Genomic DNA, 22,143 nt, shown 5'->3' on the forward strand with positions numbered 1-22,143 from the left:
GTTTTCTGAGAAATGGTGGAAGAAAATCAATACTCTTGATCTGCACGAAATGTTTTTCTAGGAAAGCATTAACATATAAATGGATTTTTTTGGAACCATTGTCTCTATGGCAACTTCGAGTCTAAGCCAATCGGATTAAATAAAAATATCAACAAAGAAAGTTTGCAGGGCAAGCGGAAATGTATTACCGCTATAAAATCAGGTTTTTCTTTTAGAATCTGCGATAGCTGCGACATTAATCTCTTCGAATAGAGAGAAAAACGTGGAAAAACAGAACAGCAAGATCCTTACAGAATTCATGAAACGCGGAGCTGAAATATATGGGCTCGCAAAATGTTGTTCTACTATGGGCTTGCAGAATGTTGCTCTACATCGTAAGGTAAATATCGGTATTAATCATGATATACTTTCTAGAAATACCAAAACCAACGATTTAGACCCAGTTCACCTGATTATTTTTCGACACAAATCAGTCTAAAAGGCACGCAGTTAGAGAGTTTGTCGACGAAACTTACGATGTACAAACCAATCGACAAATACAAATGTGTCTTCCTTCATCCCTTCGCGTCTCTTTGTCCTCTTCAAAATCGAGCTATGATAGACGTCCTCTACCAGTAGCTCACCGTAGATGGAGAAAGGAAAGTTCCTGATAATACCTTATGAATTACCGTCGTGACAAAACATTTTGTGGAAAAAGAAACCTCTGTTTCATGGCGTTTAATTTACCTCTCTATGTGCAGACTATAACTTTACGTCGAGTGCGTTTGAAATTTCTTGCTTAGTTTTGTTTTGTTTTTTTCCTGAACAATTATCTCAAATATCTAACAACTAATCCTCATACACAAACTCAAGTAATAATTCACATCATCTAGTGGCTTTAAATTTCCGATTTATATTGCGCTCATTGAGTATTCCTCTTGATTCCGGAGAAAAGCAGTTCTACGAAGCCAAGGCAGGTGCATGACTATCAAGAGAAAGTAGTAACACTGCAATTTCGAGAACATGCAATGTCAAGGTGAAACATTTCAGTTGCAAGATTCAAATACAATTCATTTCGAATTGCACTAAGTTTGTACGGGTTTTCGCCGGTTTTTCTCCGCAAATAAAAACAAAATTACTAAATTCTTCTTTGAACTAAACACCACCTGCGTGTAAATTGGAGATCCTTGATTAACATAATATTATTCTTTTAAGAACAGGTCAAGAGCCCACTGCAAAACAATATTTCCCTATCACGCCAGCTTGCGCGCCAAATTGGGGAACCATGAACAGACAAGGCTTTCACGACGAAAGTATCCGGGGCAAGGATGCACCTTCTTAAATTTGTCAAGCAAGAAAGGGGCGTAAGTCTTACGGGAAAAGGAATCTGGACGACAGACATGTAGATCAATCAGCGTCTTGCGTTCGCTTCACGGTCAAAATCGACTGCCGACATCAATGATACAATATTCGGGTCACACAAAACATGCCCTCGACGTGACTGACAGCGTGACACTAAAACCTGTTTCGCCAATGTCTCTGCACTCTTGACCACAAAAGGATGAAGAAGTATATGGAACATTTAATACGTTAGGAGTCTCTGAGCCATGCTCCTCATCGACCGCTTTTAGAGCCCACGTATAAAGTATTCACAGTATTTTCGGACTATCCCGTAACGCCATGCGTGCTAGCAAAATCGTCGTGCGCATACATGAGGAGGTTACTGTCGCTGAGGCTCAATGAAACCGAGCGAGCTGTCATTGTCAAGATCTCATCCGACGAAATATAAAAAGTACGAAGCGAAGAAAGGCAGTGGAACAAGGAAAAAGAGCTTAGGTAAGAGATGTTTACGACAGAGCAAGTAACAATATATATTCTAGGACTCCTTTTAAGTGCATTTGTGCTTTCACTACCGTTCCGATGGTGACTTTGGTTAAAAACACCGAGCCCCATTACACGATCTACGAGCATGTTTCATAGTTTCTAAGGCCAGTTATTTTCTTAGCTGATTTCTAGCTAAAGTAAAGTGCTTCTTTCACACAGTAAGGGCTTGAAATCTACTTCGAGAACTATCAAGGGATTGTAAATCTTTCTTCACGAAATCTCAATACACAAGGACCGGCTTTAAACATTATGCTTACACAAATCAGTTGTCTAAGTTAACGTGTTGTAAAACCCTAAAACAGCAGCAGGCTTCAAACGTTTACACTACAGATTACACACGCTTAGTCCCAGCTGTAATGGATATCGGCATTGATATATGCTACTATCGCGACTGTTTTGCGAGATAACCTTCTTCTTGTCAGTGTTCACACAGAATTAGCAGTACAACATATTTACGCCCCCGTTAAAACAAAATATTAGAAAGCTAATTCCTCTGATTCAAAGGCAATTAGAATATCGAATAATACAATAGTTACGTCCCCAGTATTATAGTCTAAAAGCTCCTTTTATTCAAGCGAAATTAAAATGCAGAATCAACAGTACAACATTTACGCTCCCGGTATTACAAAAGCTTACTCAAAATACTCCTCCAACGCAAGGGAAATTAGAACACATCCTCGAGTGATATGCTCAGCCTAAACAACGACCACACAGAAACTTTTCAAGCTTTGCTTTTTGCGGCAAGTTTGTTAAATAGTTGTTTCCGACCAAACGACGACAAACAAAACATCAGAGATGTTCACTTAGCTACTTGTGTGAAAAGGGGGAGTGGGGAGGGGGAGGGGAAGAGAGAGAATAAAAAAAATTAAGATCATAGTGCGTTAAAAGATATATCCTACTTTTTGCGCCGAAGTCGTCAAGAGTTTTGGCCACCTTCACAAGCCACATGACACTGGTTCTGTCACTAATCGATTATCACTAATTACGGAACAGCTTGAGATAAAGATCTTTCAATTGAGAACTAAAGTTATTTATGCGCCCTCCACACTCAAGCACGTCTCAAAATACAGACCTGTCTGTCAACAAGGACTTTATGTATTGGTTAGGATTACAGCTGAGAAACAAACGTGACCTTTGACAAAGATTGATGATACAAACATATCATTGTACGTACATGACTTGTCAAGCGCATATCAGGTGTGTACAGAATGAACAGTCACGTGATTAGAACTGAACTTGTTCAGCAGCAAAGAAATACCACGAAGTATTCCTGATGTGAAGATTAACTGCCGACAGCTCTACTGATTCGTAGACAAGGAAACAATGAACTGTTTTGATAAGTTCTGTTCAGGAATTTGTTGTTTATTACAACGCACATCCCACAACGTGTGGGCCGCTATTTTATGTTTTTTGTTTCCGCTTTAAATAATATGTTCTCAAGGTCCCGGTAGCCCTTAATTGTACTAGAAGAGTAAATGCCAATATTATTTCCTCTTAACAAATTCCAAGCTTCCCGCATAAACGATATGTGACCACATGTCAAGTAGCACATAATACAGCTGTTACTACTACTCCTCCTCACTGATCACTTTGTCTAGGATCATCGCTTAATTTAGTAACAGGTCATACCTATGACGGACGTTCAGACGTCGGTCAGCGAAAAACTGTGACCGTGGGCTGATGTTTTTAAAATTGACAATTTCAGGGACAAGAAACAACTGTGTGTAGCAGCGTGCACCAAGCATATCAGGTATGTAAGGTTAAATCTCACCATGCTTCGTACTGTAAGAAAGCTATACAATTTTTACCATTTCTGGTAAAGCAAAACAGGAACGCCTCGCAACATGAGCTTGTATAACACTTGTGTGCTGAGAATGATGTATTATTCAGTGGATGACACAGGCTTACTCGGAAAAAGGAAATCCTTGTGTGTTATATGCAATAATTAACAATTGTTGTTATCTGTCATCTCATGTCCAAAGCGCGCTCATGGAATAATTGTTTTGTTAAAAACAACGAAGAAATTTTACTTGGTCTTGCTGATTTCAATTTGCAAGATCAACCTGAAGACAATTTAATGGTCGCTATTTCTTGGGCATGGTATGATGGCTCATATACCATGGCCGCTAAGCCATTCTAACCCGTGTAGTTGCATTGTACAATGATCCAGTTTTCAATAATGGTATTTGTTTACTTTGCTGTAGATCCCAGACTCCTGTTCACATTAGATGTTGTAAATGGCTGAGAAGGACAACCCCACACAGGTAAGGTCATGAAGGATGTTTTCGTACTGTTCATAAAAGGCCTTTATTTTTCTCGTGAAATGTGACACGACTCTGATCGTGATGCAATCAGTGGCACGAAACTTTTCCGTGAAATTTGACTTATCTATTTAATCACTGTGACACTTTACAAATATCTGCTGTTAAATTGTAGTAGTACTTTGCTACTTTCTCGTGTTAGTGTCCTTTTCAATCTGCGGATAAAATCCTGAATTGTGGCCATTCAAATGAGAGCTATTAAACAGTACTTTCCTGTGGTTTTCTTTATTACAATACCTATTGAAATCCTCAGGTGTGGCCATACAAACAAGAGTTAAAATGTGGTATTTTTCTATGTTAGTATTACTTAAATATGCTGGATAAGGTGGTCTGTGGCCAAAATGAACCCTTTGCAGCTCACGGTCACACTGTACAAAATCCACCATGCTGGAACGCAACCTCCGCACTGGGACATCCAAAACAAAGTGACTTCATACATTTAGATTTAAATTTCCTTTGTTTTTGATGTCCCAGTGCGTAGCTTGCGTCCCAGCAGGGTGGATTTTGTACAGTGTGACCGTGAGCTCCAAAGGGCCCATTGCCAGTGAAGCAAGGGAGAGGTTTAGGTGAGGGTGTGCGGCTTTGTCCCCCAATCCCTGAGCCTATTTCAGAGCAAATTGTCCGGAACTCTTTTTCAAACCTTACCTTTAAAATCCATACCCATATTCAGACCCGAGTTAAAACTTCCAGTTATAGTGGTAAAAATCTATACTCATTTTCAAATCAAAACGGCTCAAAAACCATACTTTTGGGGGCTGCACAAATCCATATAGCTTATAAAGGGGAGTACCCCCAACCCCGTAGTGTCCGTTCTTTTTTGTTTGTTTTGTTGTTTTATTTTGTTTCGTTTTGTTTTTGTTTTATTAAGGTCTCAATATAGTTCTTAGACTGCATAAACCAATCAGCCGGTTCTCTACTTTTCTCAGTATTTTGATAACAAAACGAAAAGGAAAAAAAAATGCCATTTGAAAAATCTCACATGTTGTTTAAGGAAATAAGTACCTTGCCATTCCCTAACCCTTTAAGCCCTAACAGTGATCGGCACCAAATTTCTCCGTGTAATATCAATGCTTATTCAACCCCTGAGGTCATAAGAATTAAGGATATGATCACCCAAGGTGGATTTTCTTGATATTTTAATAACTTCTCCTCAGTACTTTTAAAAGAAAAGTATGGGAACAAGAAAGGAAAACTTGTTCTTTGAAATTAAGGGTTAAAATTAACTTGCAGGGAAACGAAAGAAGCTCATCTGATGAAGATGAAGATGACGATGACTATAGGCGGTATGAATGATCACGCTCCTGTTTTTCTTTTTTTTGTTGTTGTTGTTGTTGTTTTGTTTTTTTTTTTTGTTTTTGTTTTTTTTTTTTTGGTTTTTTTTTTTTTTGGTTTTTTTTTTGTCCTGTAAATTCATACAAATTCTCCATATATTCTTACTCATTGCGTAGGGATGTAAACAACGGAATTTAATGTGAACACAAGTGTTAACTCTCTAATGCAAACACAGCCTTCATAAGTTAGAAGCATAGGCCAAATGTCTTTGTTCTATTTGATTTTTCATCCACAGTTCAAAATATATGTTTCATACATTTACATTCATTTAGGCCAAATGTCTTAGAGAAGTTGCATTCTGCATTGTTCTTTGATCATGATGACCAAGCCAAATCATGCTTTGTTCTTACAAGCAAACTAACAAACAAACAAAAAATAACTCAATTTCCCTGACATGCAAAGTTTCACGCCATATATACGATTTCTAAATGGCTACAGCAGGAAACATTCTAAAATCTAAAACAATCACAAACATCTGAAATTAAAACTATGTACTCTTCTTTAAGAAGCACAGAAGCTTTGGAGGAGGCAATGCCTTTTGTTGATGACGAGAATGGAATACTGGAGGAACCTTCAGCTCCAGAGGTGAGACATAACACATTTTCCATTTATCAGAGAACTGGCCGGCCACAACGGTCGGTTGAGTCATTTTCAAGGTATTGTTCTATCAAATTTTCAAACTTGATAATTCCGTTAATGGTACCCGCTGTTCTGAAGAAATTCGAAGGACTAGAACATAGTCACATTTCCTTCGCGACTACTCTGCTCTTGCCGGCTAGTTCCAGCAAAATGGAAAGCGACCATAGTTAGCACGCCCTAAAGCAGTAAAGAGAAAGACTGGACACCCAAACTATACATTTTTATAAGCTTAAACACTTCATGTATACTCCTGAGCAGTATTCATTTGAATGGCACACAATGAAGTAAAAAGTTAGAACTTCCTTGGATAGCACAATAAACAGTGCTGAGTGATGGCTTGCAATTAAATAGTCACACTTTGGAATTTCATCCACACACTCAAAGGTGAGGCTAACCTTTGTACGGGTAATAAACAGTTGCTTAATAATCTTCACTTAAATTATCAGGATTGTATCCACAGGCTAAAGAGTGAGACCCATCTTGTTCATCACAATAAGAACCAATATCACATATTCACTTAAGAGGTCTTACATCGGACTCTTAGAGTGATATTAAACAGACCAATAAATAGCAACACCGGAAAGCACTACTCTCAGTGGCGTTCATTTGAATCGCCAATCTTTAGAATGAAAATTAAAGGAACAACTCAAACTGCACAATCAAGAGCACCATAGGAAACTACCACTAGATTTAACCAGCGTTTGCTTGAATACACGTACCAATTAATAGGGCGCACTTGGCCCAATTGAATGAGCGGAAGAAAAACGGCCCGATTGAAAATATTGACACATACATTTTTACCTTTCTTCGAATCAGTATAATCTGACGGACAATGGACGGGTAGTTACAACATGTACAGATCAAGGAGGACGGTACAGCCCAGTAGGGTAAGAAAAACAACAACGAAAATGAACTACATGGCTTCAAGATAATAACAATAATAATAATAATAATAATAATAATAATAATAATAATAATAAAACAAGTTGGTTTACTGTACCTATTCTAATAGAGAGACATCAAATATCCATTGCAAATTGTTTTGTATGCTTATCTGATACTAAACGCACGTCCCACATGCGTCTGCTTAGGTGAGAGATCTTATAAACCCGAGGGGAATCAATCAGATAATTAACTGTACACCAACACTTGCAAATAATGTTGTTTGGCATAAATTTTGCACGAATCTCTGGAACTCTAAATTTCGTTTGACATGACTTAGCTTTGGGATAAGACTTAAAAAAAAATGCATAAGGTTCAAGTCATTAAAAAGAAACCTTGCCCCTGAAATCGACTAACTTTGGGGAACAACGGAGGTTATTCAAGTATCCAAGTAAACAAGTAGCTTAATATGATCTATCTTCCATTACAGGGGTACGGCATGTTTCGCTTTATATGACCCTCGGGTAGGTATTTGCATTTCCGGCTTTAAAGCTGTTTTCGTAAGTGAATACTCCTGGGGAAACTACTCGAACTGTTCGGTAATCGAACTTAATCGAATTCAATCGAACCTATATCGAACGATCGGGTTCGATTAAGTTCGGCAATCGAACACAATCGAATCAAATCAATTTTGCGAGAGTTCGATTGCGTTTGATTTCCGAACCCAATCGACCTTAATCGAACGGTGTAAAACCATCAGTCAAAATAGACAAGAATTTTGAAAAGTATTTTTTATCATGCAAGCAGAACAAAGAATTAGGTGAAACAAACATTTTATGATCCACTACTGTTATCATTTTTAATCGAACGTATGCCAACTTTGGCCACCGAACCTAATCGAACTCAATCAAAGTTCGATTGGGTTCGATGGCTCCAATTTTTTGTGAGAGTTCGATTGTGTTCGATTGTCGATCTCAAATCGAACCCGATCGTTCGATTGGGTTCGAGTGGTTTCGTCAGGGAATACTGACTTGGTTTTATCAGCTGAGCTGATAAGGTAATTTGACCACCGTGAAGTGATTCGAGTGCTGACGTTTCGAGCATTCTACGGCACACCTCATTCTACGATGTGTGACCATTGTTACTTGATAGTGCTTTTCTGTTTAACTTTTTTGTGTTGTGCAAGATTTTGTAACTCGCGGCTCAATCTAACCTGACTGTTATGTGTTTTTCACAGGAACATCAAGAAATCGCTGCTATAGGGGTCATAATGTTTGTAATGTTTTTATATATTTGTTGTACATAAAATTCGATATTAAAATTTTCACTTTGTTTTAACCTATTTTCTAGTGCCAGACCTTAACCTTTCCTAGTGGGACGTCCCTTCCACTACAAATGTTTCAGTTACAGCCACGGTCTGCCCTGCCTCTCCCCACCTCCCACAAAAAACCGTCCGTTCGAACTCGTTTGCGAAAGTAACCCTGATTTGTACTGTCACATTTTGTGGCCTCTCCTCCCTTCTGTCCATTTTGTGGCAGTTTTGTGACTCTCACAACCCTAGTGTCTCAATAGGACAAAAACGTGCAGACCGCCTGCGGTTTCTTGATAAATTGTTATGTGTATACACGTTTTCACTTAACAAGGGGAAATCCAGATTCCTGTATCTCGTAATTTCACGTTGAAAGTGAAAATAACTTCCCCCACGAAACTGAAAGAAAACTTTGTATACCGTCATATCTAATATCGCGGGGAAAAGTATATCAAACAAGAAAGCCATATAGGCTTCATAAGCGGCTTCATTTATTCCCACTGCACTCCTCCTAGATGTTTTTTAAACATTTTCTTCCTGGCGCGATTGGCCAGAAAGATACGTATGGCGTTCTTGTTTTGGTGGCCTTGCGTTATGCTACTTGACGTCATACCGGAAGTTGCTTATGGTAACGTAATGACCGATGCGCCACAGATACCTGACTTCCGGTTAGTTTGACCTGTCCAAGTTTACTATATAATCATTGCTTTAACAGTTAAACGACTTCGCTGCGCACAAAAATATAAGCGAACGAGCTCTGAACATCCTCGGATGTTTCTCCATCGTATTTTCTCCTTCCATTTCGCCCAAAATCCCTGCTGACTTGAACCACAATCTGGATCTATTCGAGCCTTTCAACAGGACTCTTTCCTCACCAAAATAAGTCTATACACCATTTCGCATTTATGTTATATATTATCAGATGTGAGCTTAATCGGTAGAAAATATGCCGGGACTCAAACTCCCGAATGTTTTGACCGAGCGAAAACTGGTTGTCTGGGGTGGGTGACCGACACGAAAAAACGCAAGAAACGAGCATTACTTGAATAGGTGGTCACCCTAATGCGTGAATCGGCAGTCACGCAACTGCTAGAACCAGCGGTCACGCTACTGCTTTATACCGGTTTTAATAAGAAACGGACATTCTTGAATCGGCGGTCACGTAACTGCATGACTGCCGCTAAATAACTAACCTTATTGCCTCACGAGTTCAAACTAGTGTGATTTGAAGGGAAAACGCCGCGGTACTTATCACTCAATTTTAATTGTCCCTTCGTGTTCACTGTTCGTGGGACTAGTCCCGGCAGCCAATCCTCTTAACTACAAGGAACAAGGGACTTGCCCCAAGGGATTTGTCCCAAGGCAATAGTCTCGGTGACGTACGATGTCCCATTCAATAAGCGACGAGCCAACCTTACAGTCAATCCAATTTATGCGTATGAGAATAACCCTATCGAAAAGGGTCACGATCTATTGTTTTTCGGTCTATAAAATATGCTGAGGAAATCATGTGTAAACAATTAGCGTAAGATAACATTGTCATAATAAATTCACAAATTCGCACTATATTCCAAGCGTATAAACATGGTGTCGACGTGACTTCGCAATTACTGCTAAAATAGAGATAGATAAACTTCCGTTTGTCATTATCACAGCCTATTTCAAACACAAGACTGATGTTATCATAGCTACGCGTCGATACGTGTGCTAATTCTATGAGCTTCCTCGACCTTGCCGTTGTACTGCCTATCTAAACACATACGCATATTTTCTTTTTCTTAGTAACCATTTACCCGTTAAATGCTTTAAAACCTAGGTCACTTTGTCTAGTCTGGAAACTTCTCACCCAAGAGAACGAAAACATCTTTGTTCAGAAAAAAAATTTCCCGAAGGACGTTTCTAAACCCCATTGTCTTTTCTATAAACATAAATTGAGTCATATGTTAAAAATGTATTAGTGAATATCGAAAATTATTACTAGACGGCACATTTACATTGGTGTCGAAAATGAAATTGGCATTTTGCTATTAGCTATTGTTGCCAGGTTTTTATTGGCAATCAGTTCTTCAATGTAACGGCATTGGTCATTTTTAAGCCAATGCGAAAGCTACTAGGCAAAATCTGCCTGGGCAAGTACTATAATTAAACAAGGGCATTTTCCCTTTATTTGGTTGGGTTATCTTGGACAAAATACCTTTTAACATACACAAGTTTGATCTTGCCTCTTCTTCACTCTCATTTCTGAGTAGAGGGCGACCCGAAATGTGGCTTAAATTTTGCTGGTTTGCACGAGAATGGAGTTTTACGAAAGACCAAAGACGGGAGAAGAATGTGAGTACAGAAACGGCACTCTTTCACTCTCTTGGAAGAATTTACTGGCTAATTTTCTCACGTTTCCGTACGGGCGACAAACGTCTCCTCATGCTATCAAACAATGATTCTTACTTTTTGTTCCGTGGTTGGAAACCCACAGTGAGACCATTTAAAAATTCACTAAACAGAACGTACGCTGTGACAGCGCTCTTCGCTTCTAGATATTTGGCATAAATGCCCGAAATTTGAGATTAATCATCAATATCGACCTTGGAAGAATTGCTCAATGCAAAACTGCAGCCAAAATAAGGGCCTCCCCTTGCATCAAGCTCTACCAGCGAGTTACGCTGGTTATGAAGTAATTCTGGTTTCAGAGTGACGGTTTTATTCTGAAAGACGACAAACATGATTTCATTCATATTAAATGGGAGGATAAAAGTTTTCCCTTTGTTTGTCTGTTTGTTTGTTTGTTCCTTGATGTTCATCACAAGTAATCACGTTCTTGCCTTTTATCTCTCTAAAGCCTACGTCAGACGTTTACACCGCTCACATCCTGAAGCTACGGCCAGCTCGCCGAATGAACTTGGCCTAACGTCTAACATAAACACAATCATCCTTTCAGTTCGACGAAGCGTTTTCTCTTACGACTCAAGTTTAACCCTTCGATCATGCTTTCGCCGCAATTCGCCGAAAAACACATCGACTGAATTCACGTCCGCATGGATGAAGAAACGAACGGTACCTAATTAAGGTCCCTGATGGCGGAAATGGAAAAAACTTCAATCAGGAATGACTCAGCAAACGCTGAAGATCACGTGACACCAGCGATGAAAACACTGGTCAAGTGGATGGAAAGGCTTCGATCACGTGGCGTAGCATGTGGCGAAAATGGCGCGAAAAACCAACTACCGGCGTGCGTATCACACAAAACCTTCCACAGGAACTTATTTGTGCCGACGATGAGGATATCAATTTTCTACAGGTGCCCAGTAAGTACTGCATTGCACATAACGTTACACAAAAATTGCTTTGCTACAATAGGTCTTTCTTGTACACCCTAGCCCTTCCCCTGCCCAATTCCACGATCGAGTCACGCGGTAAGGTCGTGTACGCTACATCACTGTATTTACTACCCAACAACGTACCCTGCGGGTCCTCACAGCGTGACCGTGTACCATGACACAAGCATCCTGCTGGAACTTCAAATGTCGTTGGGAACAGTGTAAACTTGTTTATACAAATCAACCTTTACAATATAAATAAATGCACCTACGCAGTCTCTTAACTTTACAAAAAAAGCGTTCATAATGTGTTAGATGTACCAAAAACGAAACGTTCGTCTTGCTTTGCGTGACGGTCAAACCAATCCCAAGGAACGGGGGTTTAGTAATACTTGAATTAGCACTCCAGGAGACCTGGGACAGACGACATTCGTGTTTTACATGCTGTCGTGGCGTGAGCGAAATCCAGTTCAAGCTGCGCTAAACAATCGTCGCGTGCGACAAAAATCACGTTAGTTCAGCAGGTAAGCGTTTAACCTCCAAGTTGGCTTAACAGTTTGACCTATAGCAAACAAGAGAGCGACAGATCGGCTTCACACCCCAAACATTTAACCAACAACGTCAATCGTAATAGCTGAAAGCGACCTCGTGGCCGGTAGAGGAAGCTTTGATGACAAAGATACTAAAAGTGCCCATCTGTATTTGTCTTGAAATCGTCTAACAGTGATTATCGATATCCAATACACACAGAACGGCCATAACCAGCTGTAGTTACTACCACTTTTTCCGATTCCCGAGGTGGTCGCTTACAGGAGCTGCATATTTGGACAACGTTCTATGCACACCTACACCTGTCAGCAAATTGAGACTCGAGTGAGTTAACATTGTTTTCCTTGAATGTTACAGAAAACTTGGGAAGTTAACCGACACAAACAGAAACGTAAGCACGAAAAGGCTTCAAAGCTTTCAATAAACAATCGTACAAATTAACACTTTAGCCTTCAACATCGAAATTTGTACAATAGTAATTGTCATTAATTCATTGTTAGAATAATTCACGAAACCTTCACCTGTTAGTTACAATTAATCAAATAAATCCATTTTATTTCATGACAATTAATCGCGTGTTGATACAGCAGTTATCATGCCACTTCTAGAAAATCGATGGCTCGAATAATTTCTGGTTGTCTCTTCTACTTTGTGGAAACACTCTTGCTTGTTTCTCAGTACTTTGCAACATGAACAAGTACCAGTGTCGTCTATTTTTAGTGTCACTTTGAATAGCCAAAAAACATATTTGTATCGATCGAAACGTTGAAATAATTATTCAGTATTGTTAACAATAACCCTACTAGTGCACAGAAACTAAAATCAATCATCTTTGTCTGCGGATGGCTAGGATGGAAATGGATTGCAAATTGGCCAATTTTTTCAAGTTCGTCTCGTGTATTTTCAAGACAACGCTCAAAACTGATCATAGTTTAATTTTTCCCTGCTCTAATAGTGATTTCACTTCAAAGAAGGAGTTCTTTGTCAAATAATTGAGCAGTTTTGTTAAACATACAGCAATCTCCGTGACAGTGCCTCTTGAAGTTTTGAAATTTATTTCGAATATCAACTGTCAAATCAAACAGTCAAGCTTACTGTTTTTTCCGACCATTTCAGTTACGCGAAGAAATTAAATAAAAACAAGTTTATCGTGAACTAATGACACCCTGCATTCACCAGCCTGATATCACAAATGGGAATGCACCGTGAAAATTTTGGAAAGTTACAAACCACCTCCAGTTCCTTTTCACAATACCAAATGGTCCAAGTCAAATGGAGCTCTACTCAGAACAAATGACTGTCATAACATCAAAAATCGAAGGTAGTTGAGCATTTACAAAATGATTTCGTAATTTTCTTCCACAGGCAAACTTTAATTCCTCGTATGGTTTTCATTATGACCAAATATAACAATTCTGAAAGTGAAAATTTAATGGGAGAAGGGGGCATTCCCTGTGGTATATTTTACTGTGCTTCGTGTACATGTAAAGGGCGAAAGTGTGACAAACTAAAAAGTGGACATAATGTTAACGTTAGCACCTCACAGCTGACCTCATGGCTCTCCTTTTTAATCTGTAAACAAAATGTGGTGCTGTTTTCTATGCCACAATCGTTACCCATCCAAATGAAAGCTAATGAGCGGTACATGTACCTTCCTGTTGTAATGTTTATCATGTTGTGCAAGGTAGCCTTTGTCTGATGAAACAGTTACGTGTCAGTGCTTATGTTTGTAGTAGCAGTGTTTATCAGGCTGTGTAAGGTGGCACTAATTTTGTAGTCTCGGAATAAAATCCTAAAGCTGTTGGGTATGTTCTTTCCTGTGTTGCTATTATGCTCACGGGATCTTAACTTTAAATTCTGAGAATAGAACCCTACATTGCAAGTTTCCAAATGAAATTTACTGTGAAGTGGCTGCCTCTGGCAATCCTTTTGTTGTGAAAAGTGGTCTTACATTGTAACTTTTAAATACATGTATGTGAATGAAACCCCTTAAGTAGTAATATTCAACTGAAAGCTATTCAGTAATACTTGTCCATGCCATGGTACATGTAATGTTCTTTGTGATGTAAATTATCGTTCTACCACAGAATCACAAAACATCCACACAAAACCTGCTGACACTGCTTTGCTGTAATGTTCTTAATACAAACCGGTTCTAGCTTGTAAGTCAAAAATTAAGCTATTAAGGATTATCAAATATCATCACACATCTCTACTGACACATTCCTAAATATTCAAAACTGGGATGTGTAGGACTGCCTGCCATGACTGCAGCTGGTCCAGAGAAAAAAGTCATTACCTAATACCCAATAACTAATAATCATTTGAGAGAAAAAACATGCTACACACACCATTTTTCCATTTCATTGCGCATTCAGAAATCAAATCACTCAAAATAATGGATAATTTATCATAAAATACACCTGTACTTATTGACTGATCATGAGTTACTTCAGGCCAGACTGCCACCAAGGTGTACCATCACTGCCCTTGGTCCAATGACCTCAAGCCATGTGAAGGAAAAGTTAACATTTTCATTTTGCACTAGCTGGCCTCATTCTTTTGCATGGCAATGGGATTCTCATTGTTTTTTACCTAGCAAACTGGTCTTAAGTCATGTGCTTTAACTACACTGTACCCACTGGTCAAAAGTGCTGGATGAGATGGCACAAAAACATAACCACCTCTAATGTAATAATTCTTCACAACTTTTATATTACACCTATGAAGCACTTGCAACACCTTTTTTCCATCAACTACAAACAACTTTTGCAGCAGCCCCTGGGTCTTCAGATAGGCTGCTATTTTATGATAACTATGATAATTATTTTATGTACATTGATGGCATTTTAAGCTGATTTAAATTGATTTAAATTGATTATGTACACTGTACTTACTGACTAATTTATTACTCTTCACAGAGATGGATGCCAATGTGGAGATTAACCATCAGGTGGAAATAACCAGCCTAGAGGTAAAAACAGCATCAAATTAACAAAAATAAGTACAACGTTTGCATAACTCCTACTACACTTCTGAAAATTTTTTTTCTTTCTTTCTATAGTGAACTTATTGTTGGTATGAATTGTCGAGAGTTAATTCCCAATGTGCTGTGTTCCTAAAGGCTGGTTTACATTACAACCAATGAGTACTGTAGACCGTGGCAATGCAACCATTAATGTAAGCATATGAAAAGGAAATTGTTCCTTTTTCTTGTGCTTGTGCTTATGTTTGCGTCGTTGTGTTTCCCTGTAATCCAGGATGACACAAGAATAAACACAAGAAAACACAAAAGTAGCCAAAAGTTGTCAATGGAAGTATTTTCCATTTCAAGATGCTGGTGTGTACCTCCGCCATCTTGGATTTAAAATTTTGGTGCCAAAATTTTAATTCACTGCACATTTGTATGTCACACTGTGCTTATCCTTATGCATAATGCATAAATAACTTTGTGCTTATGCTTGCATTTATGCGTATGCTTGCTTTGTATGTGTAAACCAGCCTTAAGGTATTTACATGTGTTTACATGTGAAAACCCACAATGGTGTGAGTCATACACCGATATGACATTGTGATTTCATTCATTGTTCACATGAAGGTACACTTCATGCTAGCCTGCGAATGCAGACATATTTCCAGCTGTCGCTTTTCTCCGACGGAGAGAAGTGACAGCCGGAAATACAACTGCATTCAAAGGCTCACTTCATGCCGGCTGACATATGTATAAATAATCACACGCATGGGCTACCCATTCCAGACCCCCAGGAGAGCGATTTCATGCTGGAATGAACAGTCACACCACATTTGCATCACATCGGAATGAGTTTTCAACCAGAATGAAAATCTTGCTCCCACACAGTGACCGGGGTGAACTTGTAACAGTATGACTTGTTCTGATCCAGTATGTAATTTTGTGCTATTATCATATGAATGAATACAGAGCCACTGGAGGGAACTGGCATATACCAGAATGAAAGTCATGCCGTATCTCATAAACACCCCCTTAGGTGGTTGCTATGTCGGTGAAACCACCAGACATTTTGGCAATGGGGTTCACAACACAACAACAGTGTACAAACATTTGCAAGGTTCAGACCCTTGTAAGCATCTGTTCTGGGGGTTGATTTTCCATCTTGGACTTGGCTTGCACTAATTTCCAACTTAAGATTAACGAAGCCCTTCGTATTAAATAGGGATGACCCGCACAAAACAATAAACATGTGAATTAAACACTCTCACTTTTATTGTCATCTTTCTTGGTATCATCACTAAATTTTTGTTTTGTTTCGTTTTGTCTTTTTCTTGTTATTTTTTTTTTAGTTTTTTCACAGAAGTATTTTGTTACATCCCTTTAGCATAATGTTATTAATAATTTCACAGATTTATATCCAAATAATACCACACCATTTTTAATTCACTAATTTTGTTGTATCCCCTAAGTACTATGTAATATTTTCACAGATTTGTATCCGTATCACGTTATTCACAATAAAATTTATTAACTATTTAACAAATCGACGGCAGTTTTCTATGGTCTATACTCTTATAGACCATAAAATTACGTCAAAAAATGTTCAAAACTCAAGTGGAACCACGAGCCGCAGGCGAGTGGTTTCACTGCCAAGTTTTGGACATTTTATGGCGTCATTTTATGGTCTATAAGAGTATAGACCATAGAAAACTGCCATCGATTTGTTTTTTACAATAACATGGAAAAAGTACGAGCGGAATTGGCTATTTTTTTCGTTGACAAAGCGCGCGCGTTACATCTGACGTCATTTTTATTGTCTTTACTCTTATAGACAATAGCTACGAGCCAATCAGCGCGCGGGAATTTGGACAGTTATTGTAAAATGTTATATACCTTGACTTTCACACAAAAAACAATCACTGTGATTGGTTGATTTTTGGTTACATGCCCCTGATCAAATACAAATGTATCCCAACCCGAATACAATTCCACAGTTGTTGCCCTCTCAGTTGTTTAATTGTTTGTTTGTTTGTTTGTTTGTTTTGTTGTGATTGTTGAAGGGGAAGACTAAATATATAACAAAGCACTTAACATAATGATGGTCCCTCGGGAAATTAGTTAGTTTTGTTTTCCCGAGAGTCCTGAGGGAAAACAAAACTAACTGTTTCCCTCAGGACCATACATTAAGTGTATATATTATTTCTACAATTTATAATTAGACTCCCTTGTTAATTATCTGCTTTATACATAGTCACAAAATTAATTTGTAAACATCCTTGAACTGACTATGGATACTGAAGTATCCATTCAACATGTCTTCTAAACTCAAACGCTGTGTCATTTAATGTTTGAAATGTTAATATCTATATATTCTACTGCTACAAAAATTCAGTAACATTTAATATGTTTATTTCTCTTGTACAGCTTGCAGAAGAAAGAGAGGAATTTATAAACCTCAGCATTGAGGAAACAAGGTAACATACTGCCTGCATTTCAGTGTTCGATGAACAACAGCGTAAAACCTGATAATAAACCAATAATATTTTAAGAGCATATTAAAGTTATGAAAGGTTTGTTTTCATGTAATTATCATGTAAATGTTAAGAAGTTGGCTGGTAAACCATGGGTATGCACAAATTTCAAGCACATTGTAACACACATGTGTACAGTGTAATGCTGCTATTTCTGCAGCCAGTATCGTAACTCTATTTTGAATTAACATTTCTCTCAATAAAGGCCCATGTTCACCCAATAGGCATTGCACGCGTTTATTATTGTTTACAAGCGCTTCTATTGTTTAGTCTTGCGATCTGCTTGGTTTACCAGAATATTCCTGCTGGGATGAAATTCCTGGCATATTCAAAATAAATAAGACCAGGCAAATTGGACTGGTTGATTTTGCTTCAGTTGCTCCGATTTATTTTAATCTCTGCATCTACAAGAAATATTTACCCCCCAAAGAGCTGGACTTCTTCGTATTCCTTTGCGTAAAATTCTTGGCGAACGCAAGTCGATGGATTGGTTCGTTTTTCTGCATTCCTTTAAGCGACACGGCGAAACAGCCAAACAGTTACAGCCCTCAACATTGGATAATTATTTTTGTTCGAAAATTTTGATCTTATTGTTGTATAAGATAAACAGTAATCTTCAAGGGTCCTTTTTATTATTATAGAAGTTAACATGAAAAGAAAGTAACAGTGCTGGACTTAATGTTAACTCATTCATATCACTTTGAAAATCATAGCACCGATCTGGTCTCATACTATTGCAAAATTATTTCTACCTTTAATGGTATAGCAATGATACGATTTTCTTAATTTGACTGTCTATGAATCTGCAGCTTACTAAGCAAATGAGTATTATAAATTTATTTGCCTGTGCCAATAGGAAAAATCGAAGGAACACCTCCTGGAAAACCATATGTAGTTTATTAATCTCTTCACAACTCTGTTTACATGAGTCAGGCAAATAAAATTGAATCGAGCTAATCAAACTTACGTGTTAAGGTCAGACATCCATAGAAATCAAGAACATCGCTACAACAGATGCACGGAAGGAGACAACAAATCCTCCCGCATCTTTGTTTCAGAATAAAAGCTACGCGAAGAGTCTCTGAGACAAATACATTCCTTCAGGATATGAGATGTTAGAAGCAACAAACGAAGTATTGTTGAAGAAAGCAGTCTTACTTTGCCAGCACAAATGCAAAACAATTCAAGATAACAAAACTCTGAAATGGAAGAATAAACTCTTACAAGATTATGAATTGAACAATAATAGGTATTATGCTCAAAGTGGCCACAGAGTAAACAAAGTGGGAGGCCTTGTTTGACATCCTATTTTCCTTTCCTCACAAAGACTCTTGAAAATATCCCCAGAAATGAAGCGAAAGGATATTATTACAAAGCTTATTGATGCGGAAAATAGTGATACTCCAGGAAATGAGGTCAATGAACGTGGATTACTTTCGCTATTTGGTACTCGCTGTTGGTTTTCTGATTTTCCGACTGTGCGAAATTCAGCATGGTGCACAATGCCTATTGGGTGAACATGGGCCTTTAAATAAATAATTTACTTTAAAGGGAGAGCAGAAAAATAATTCAGTACTTGTTGTCTTGTTGTTGTCACTGTAGCCCACAAGAAAACCAAATTGACTACATGTATCTATTGATGCAGCAGCTCCTATTAACTTCTGACGAGATGGTAAGTTTTTCTCAATAATTTATAGATATTAAACATTGTCCTGTGATTCAAAAGGCTGGACAATACTGCAAAAGACAGCTGAGAGATCGAACTGACTTAACTCTCCCTCCCCCCCCCCCCCCCCAAACACACACACACACACACACACAAATGCCCAGTGAATCAATGTTTTTGTCACTCATGGCTTGGGATAAGAGCCAAAGAACGTCCGCAAAAAATGCATGCCTTGCATTGTTCTCAACATGTTGTTTTCGAGATTTGCAGCATGTACATAAAAAACATGCTATAATAATAATGATTATATTACAGTGCAAGGAACTCAACCAGAGCCACCCAACCTTGATCAGCCAATCACAGGTTACGTTTGCAACAAAGGAGACTGGCTTTGGTAGTTTGTAAACCAATCAAAAACGAGAACATTTCTTTAAATTTCAAGGTGTCAGTTTTTTTTCGGTGGCCCCAGTTGAGTTCGTTGTACTGTAAGTATCTCACAAAAATGAAAATTTTCTTTAAAACAAAGGTGAATGTATTTTACATGCAGCCATCTCAAGACTGACCTCCCCTACTCACCCCTCCCCTGTGGTCATATCAAAGAACTGTGCCTCTCAACACCATTAGAGTATCTGGGACCAATAGCCTGTGGGGCTAAACTGAACTTTGAAATCCAGCATCACAGCATAGCTGACTACTTTACACATTTTCTACCTAAACCACTCAACTATTAGGTTAAATTATCAATAAAAGTGTTTTGTGTATGTGTACTACTGTTATATCCAGTGTTATGGTCTATGATGCTCACATGAAGCATGTTGTATATGTTGGCCTACATGAAGTATGACAAAGTCCTACTTTAGTTGTTGTCAGAATAAACTAGCTGTGTGTGTGTGTGTTTATCAATCGAGCTATATATTTGAGAGGTCCTAGCAACTACATACACCTTTTAAGGGTACGACTTATGCCCAATGGTTGAGTTAGAAAATGACTGGAGTACATGTATGTAACTATAAATACATGTAGATTACATCTCCTATTTGGTGAATGAACATGTACTGACCACTACAAGTGGAAAATTAAATGCCTTGTGATAAGTGAGGTATTTGTTCAGAGGAAATTGAGACAAAAATATATGGTTTTTTTTTTAAGTCTGTTGACATTTTGTTGCTGCTTTTCAAAACAAATAAATCATGCTACATGGATGGAAATAACTCGACAACCTTATCTTAAAAGCAAAAGAAAATTAATTCTCATACAGTATTGACTCCCAACCAATTCTGAAAGATGAGAAACATAGCAAGCAGCATGATTTAGTTTAAGTCTGATGTTGCACATGTAGTGTTTTAGTTCTTCTGTGACACATATAGTAGCCTGGATTCAAACAATTAAACAGATCAGGAAAATTTGCTGTCAGCTAGAACTGACATACCTGTTTTTTTCTAAATTTATGTAGGCTGGGACAAGTTTGTGAAAGTACTATAAAAGACAAGACCCAGCTGAAGCCTTTAGTAAACTGTACATTCTATCAGGATTACACATTTACCTAACAGCCAATAACCAATGAATGTAAAATTTTGAGACATACATGTACATAATGTAACATAGTCTGACAGTCTCCATTAGACTTAATTTACCTCATTATGTATCAAAAACGTTCACTCGATTTTGCAATATAAAGCCAACACAGAATCTCACATCATGGTCTCAGTGGAAATGGGCATAAGTGATGGTTTGCCATAGATTAAAATCCAAATTTGTGCAAAATATTAGCTTTAACTGGCACAAAAATTGGTCAATCACTACATATACATGAACCTAACTATTAATCTGCAAAAAATTAAATTTGTAAGTCAAAATAATTGCACATTTTCTTTCACTTATCTCTCTATTTAGAGTCATTGTTTATCTGCTACATTGTGTTCTAATTGCAGTCAGTAAAATATTTTTAGATGAATTTTTTTTTTGTAACAGGTGTATTGTAGAGTAGTCAAAATGAAAGTAAAAACTTAAAAAAATTATAAGTCTGTCTGCCAAACCTGTTCTTAATTTAGTATTTGCAATACTCTAAATGCATGCTGTAGTCAGAACTGCATGCTGTAGTCAGTATTGTAAACTAATAAGCATATTTACCAGACAAACCTTGAATAAAATTCCAGTTAAAAATATTGTAATTTAAGGAGCACTAAAAACTATCGATCATCACTATCATTGAGGGTTAAATGTAGTTGTAAGCTGTTTGATTAAAACAGTTTAAAAAATATAATTATTGTTGTCTCTCTTGTGACAGTGGGTCAGTAATAATCACAAAAAAGGTTGAAAATTGGAACTTCCACAAATTTGCATGTGACATGAAAACAAAATACACTGAAGGACCCTAAACCAACCTTTCTATGCCAACATTAGACATGCTCAGTCTCCTTGACAACAATTCAAATCAGGAAGGCAATTCAAAAACATGCCTCAAAAAATTGCCAATAATAAAAGTGACTTGAAAAGTCACCTGTGCAAATGGTAATTAACCTTACCTAGACCAGGCTTTTGCAGTCTTTTAGGGTTGAGGTGCCCTCGCCCACCCCACCCACACCACAATGCGCACACAGACAGACACAAAACCCGAGAGTACTGAAGCTACAACAATGTAATTTACAGGGAATATAGTGTATATAAAAAAGTTTCATTTAAGGTCTGCAATATAAGCTGGCAACATCACATGACCTGCGAATTATGTCACATTTTCTGAACAGTGGTCATCTAACGCATTTCTCA

At 38.0% G+C, this 22,143-nt stretch overlaps 2 protein-coding genes and 1 long non-coding RNA gene across 14 annotated transcripts in view; 2 read left to right on the forward strand and 1 right to left on the reverse strand.

Annotated features, from left to right (window-relative positions):
• The window catches only part of LOC146479723 (uncharacterized), a 199,417-nt gene that overhangs the window by 110,536 nt on the left and 66,738 nt on the right, over positions 1–22,143 (reverse strand). For all 8 annotated transcript variants that reach the window (XR_014864888.1, XR_014864889.1, XR_014864887.1 and 5 more), the window contains exon 3: positions 15,103–15,177. This is a non-coding gene — a long non-coding RNA (uncharacterized LOC146479723). The remainder of the gene's footprint in view (positions 1–15,102; positions 15,178–22,143) is intronic.
• On the forward strand, positions 163–8,264 carry LOC146479736 (uncharacterized). Of its 4 annotated transcripts, none has more exons than XM_085110609.1 (8): positions 163–379; positions 1,195–1,815; positions 3,569–3,613; positions 4,068–4,127; positions 5,415–5,467; positions 6,023–6,101; positions 6,972–7,042; positions 7,528–8,264. In XM_085110609.1, the coding sequence occupies exons 4-8, from the start codon at positions 4,101–4,103 to the stop codon at positions 7,691–7,693; spliced, it is 396 nt and encodes a 131-aa protein (XP_084966735.1). In that variant the 5' UTR covers positions 163–379; positions 1,195–1,815; positions 3,569–3,613; positions 4,068–4,100; the 3' UTR covers positions 7,694–8,264. The 4 variants fall into 4 exon arrangements, with proteins under 4 accessions (XP_084966735.1, XP_084966737.1, XP_084966738.1 ...); XM_085110611.1 differs by having other exon boundaries at positions 6,026–6,101; XM_085110612.1 differs by having other exon boundaries at positions 6,031–6,101.
• LOC146479737 (uncharacterized) lies at positions 7,059–21,515 on the forward strand. 2 transcript variants are annotated; one of them, XM_085110598.1, is made up of 8 exons: positions 7,059–7,561; positions 8,275–10,677; positions 11,183–11,648; positions 12,567–12,600; positions 15,131–15,183; positions 17,605–17,654; positions 19,314–19,383; positions 20,831–21,515. In XM_085110598.1, the coding sequence occupies exons 3-8, from the start codon at positions 11,418–11,420 to the stop codon at positions 20,846–20,848; spliced, it is 456 nt and encodes a 151-aa protein (XP_084966724.1). In that variant the 5' UTR covers positions 7,059–7,561; positions 8,275–10,677; positions 11,183–11,417; the 3' UTR covers positions 20,849–21,515. The 2 variants fall into 2 exon arrangements, with proteins under 2 accessions (XP_084966724.1, XP_084966725.1); XM_085110599.1 differs by lacking the exons at positions 7,059–7,561; positions 8,275–10,677; positions 12,567–12,600 and having other exon boundaries at positions 11,391–11,648.

The sequence above is a fragment of the Pavona decussata genome, unplaced genomic scaffold, assembly GCF_977016875.1.
Source record: "Pavona decussata unplaced genomic scaffold, jaPavDecu1.1 SCAFFOLD_58, whole genome shotgun sequence".
Lineage (NCBI taxonomy): Eukaryota > Metazoa > Cnidaria > Anthozoa > Scleractinia > Agariciidae > Pavona > Pavona decussata.

Coding starts and splice junctions, on each gene's coding strand:
- LOC146479737 (XM_085110598.1), top strand. CDS start 11,418: ATGGCGGAAATGGAAAAAACTTCAATCAGGAATGACTCAGCAAACGCT. Junction 12,601..15,130: donor TAACCGACACAAACAGAAAC/GTAAGCACGAAA, acceptor TACTCTTCACAG/AGATGGATGCCAATGTGGAG. Junction 17,655..19,313: donor CTCAGCATTGAGGAAACAAG/GTAACATACTGC, acceptor TTGTCACTGTAG/CCCACAAGAAAACCAAATTG.
- LOC146479736 (XM_085110609.1), top strand. CDS start 4,101: ATGGCTGAGAAGGACAACCCCACACAG. Junction 5,468..6,022: donor GATGACGATGACTATAGGCG/GTATGAATGATC, acceptor CTCTTCTTTAAG/AAGCACAGAAGCTTTGGAGG. Junction 7,043..7,527: donor GGACGGTACAGCCCAGTAGG/GTAAGAAAAACA, acceptor CTTCCATTACAG/GGGTACGGCATGTTTCGCTT.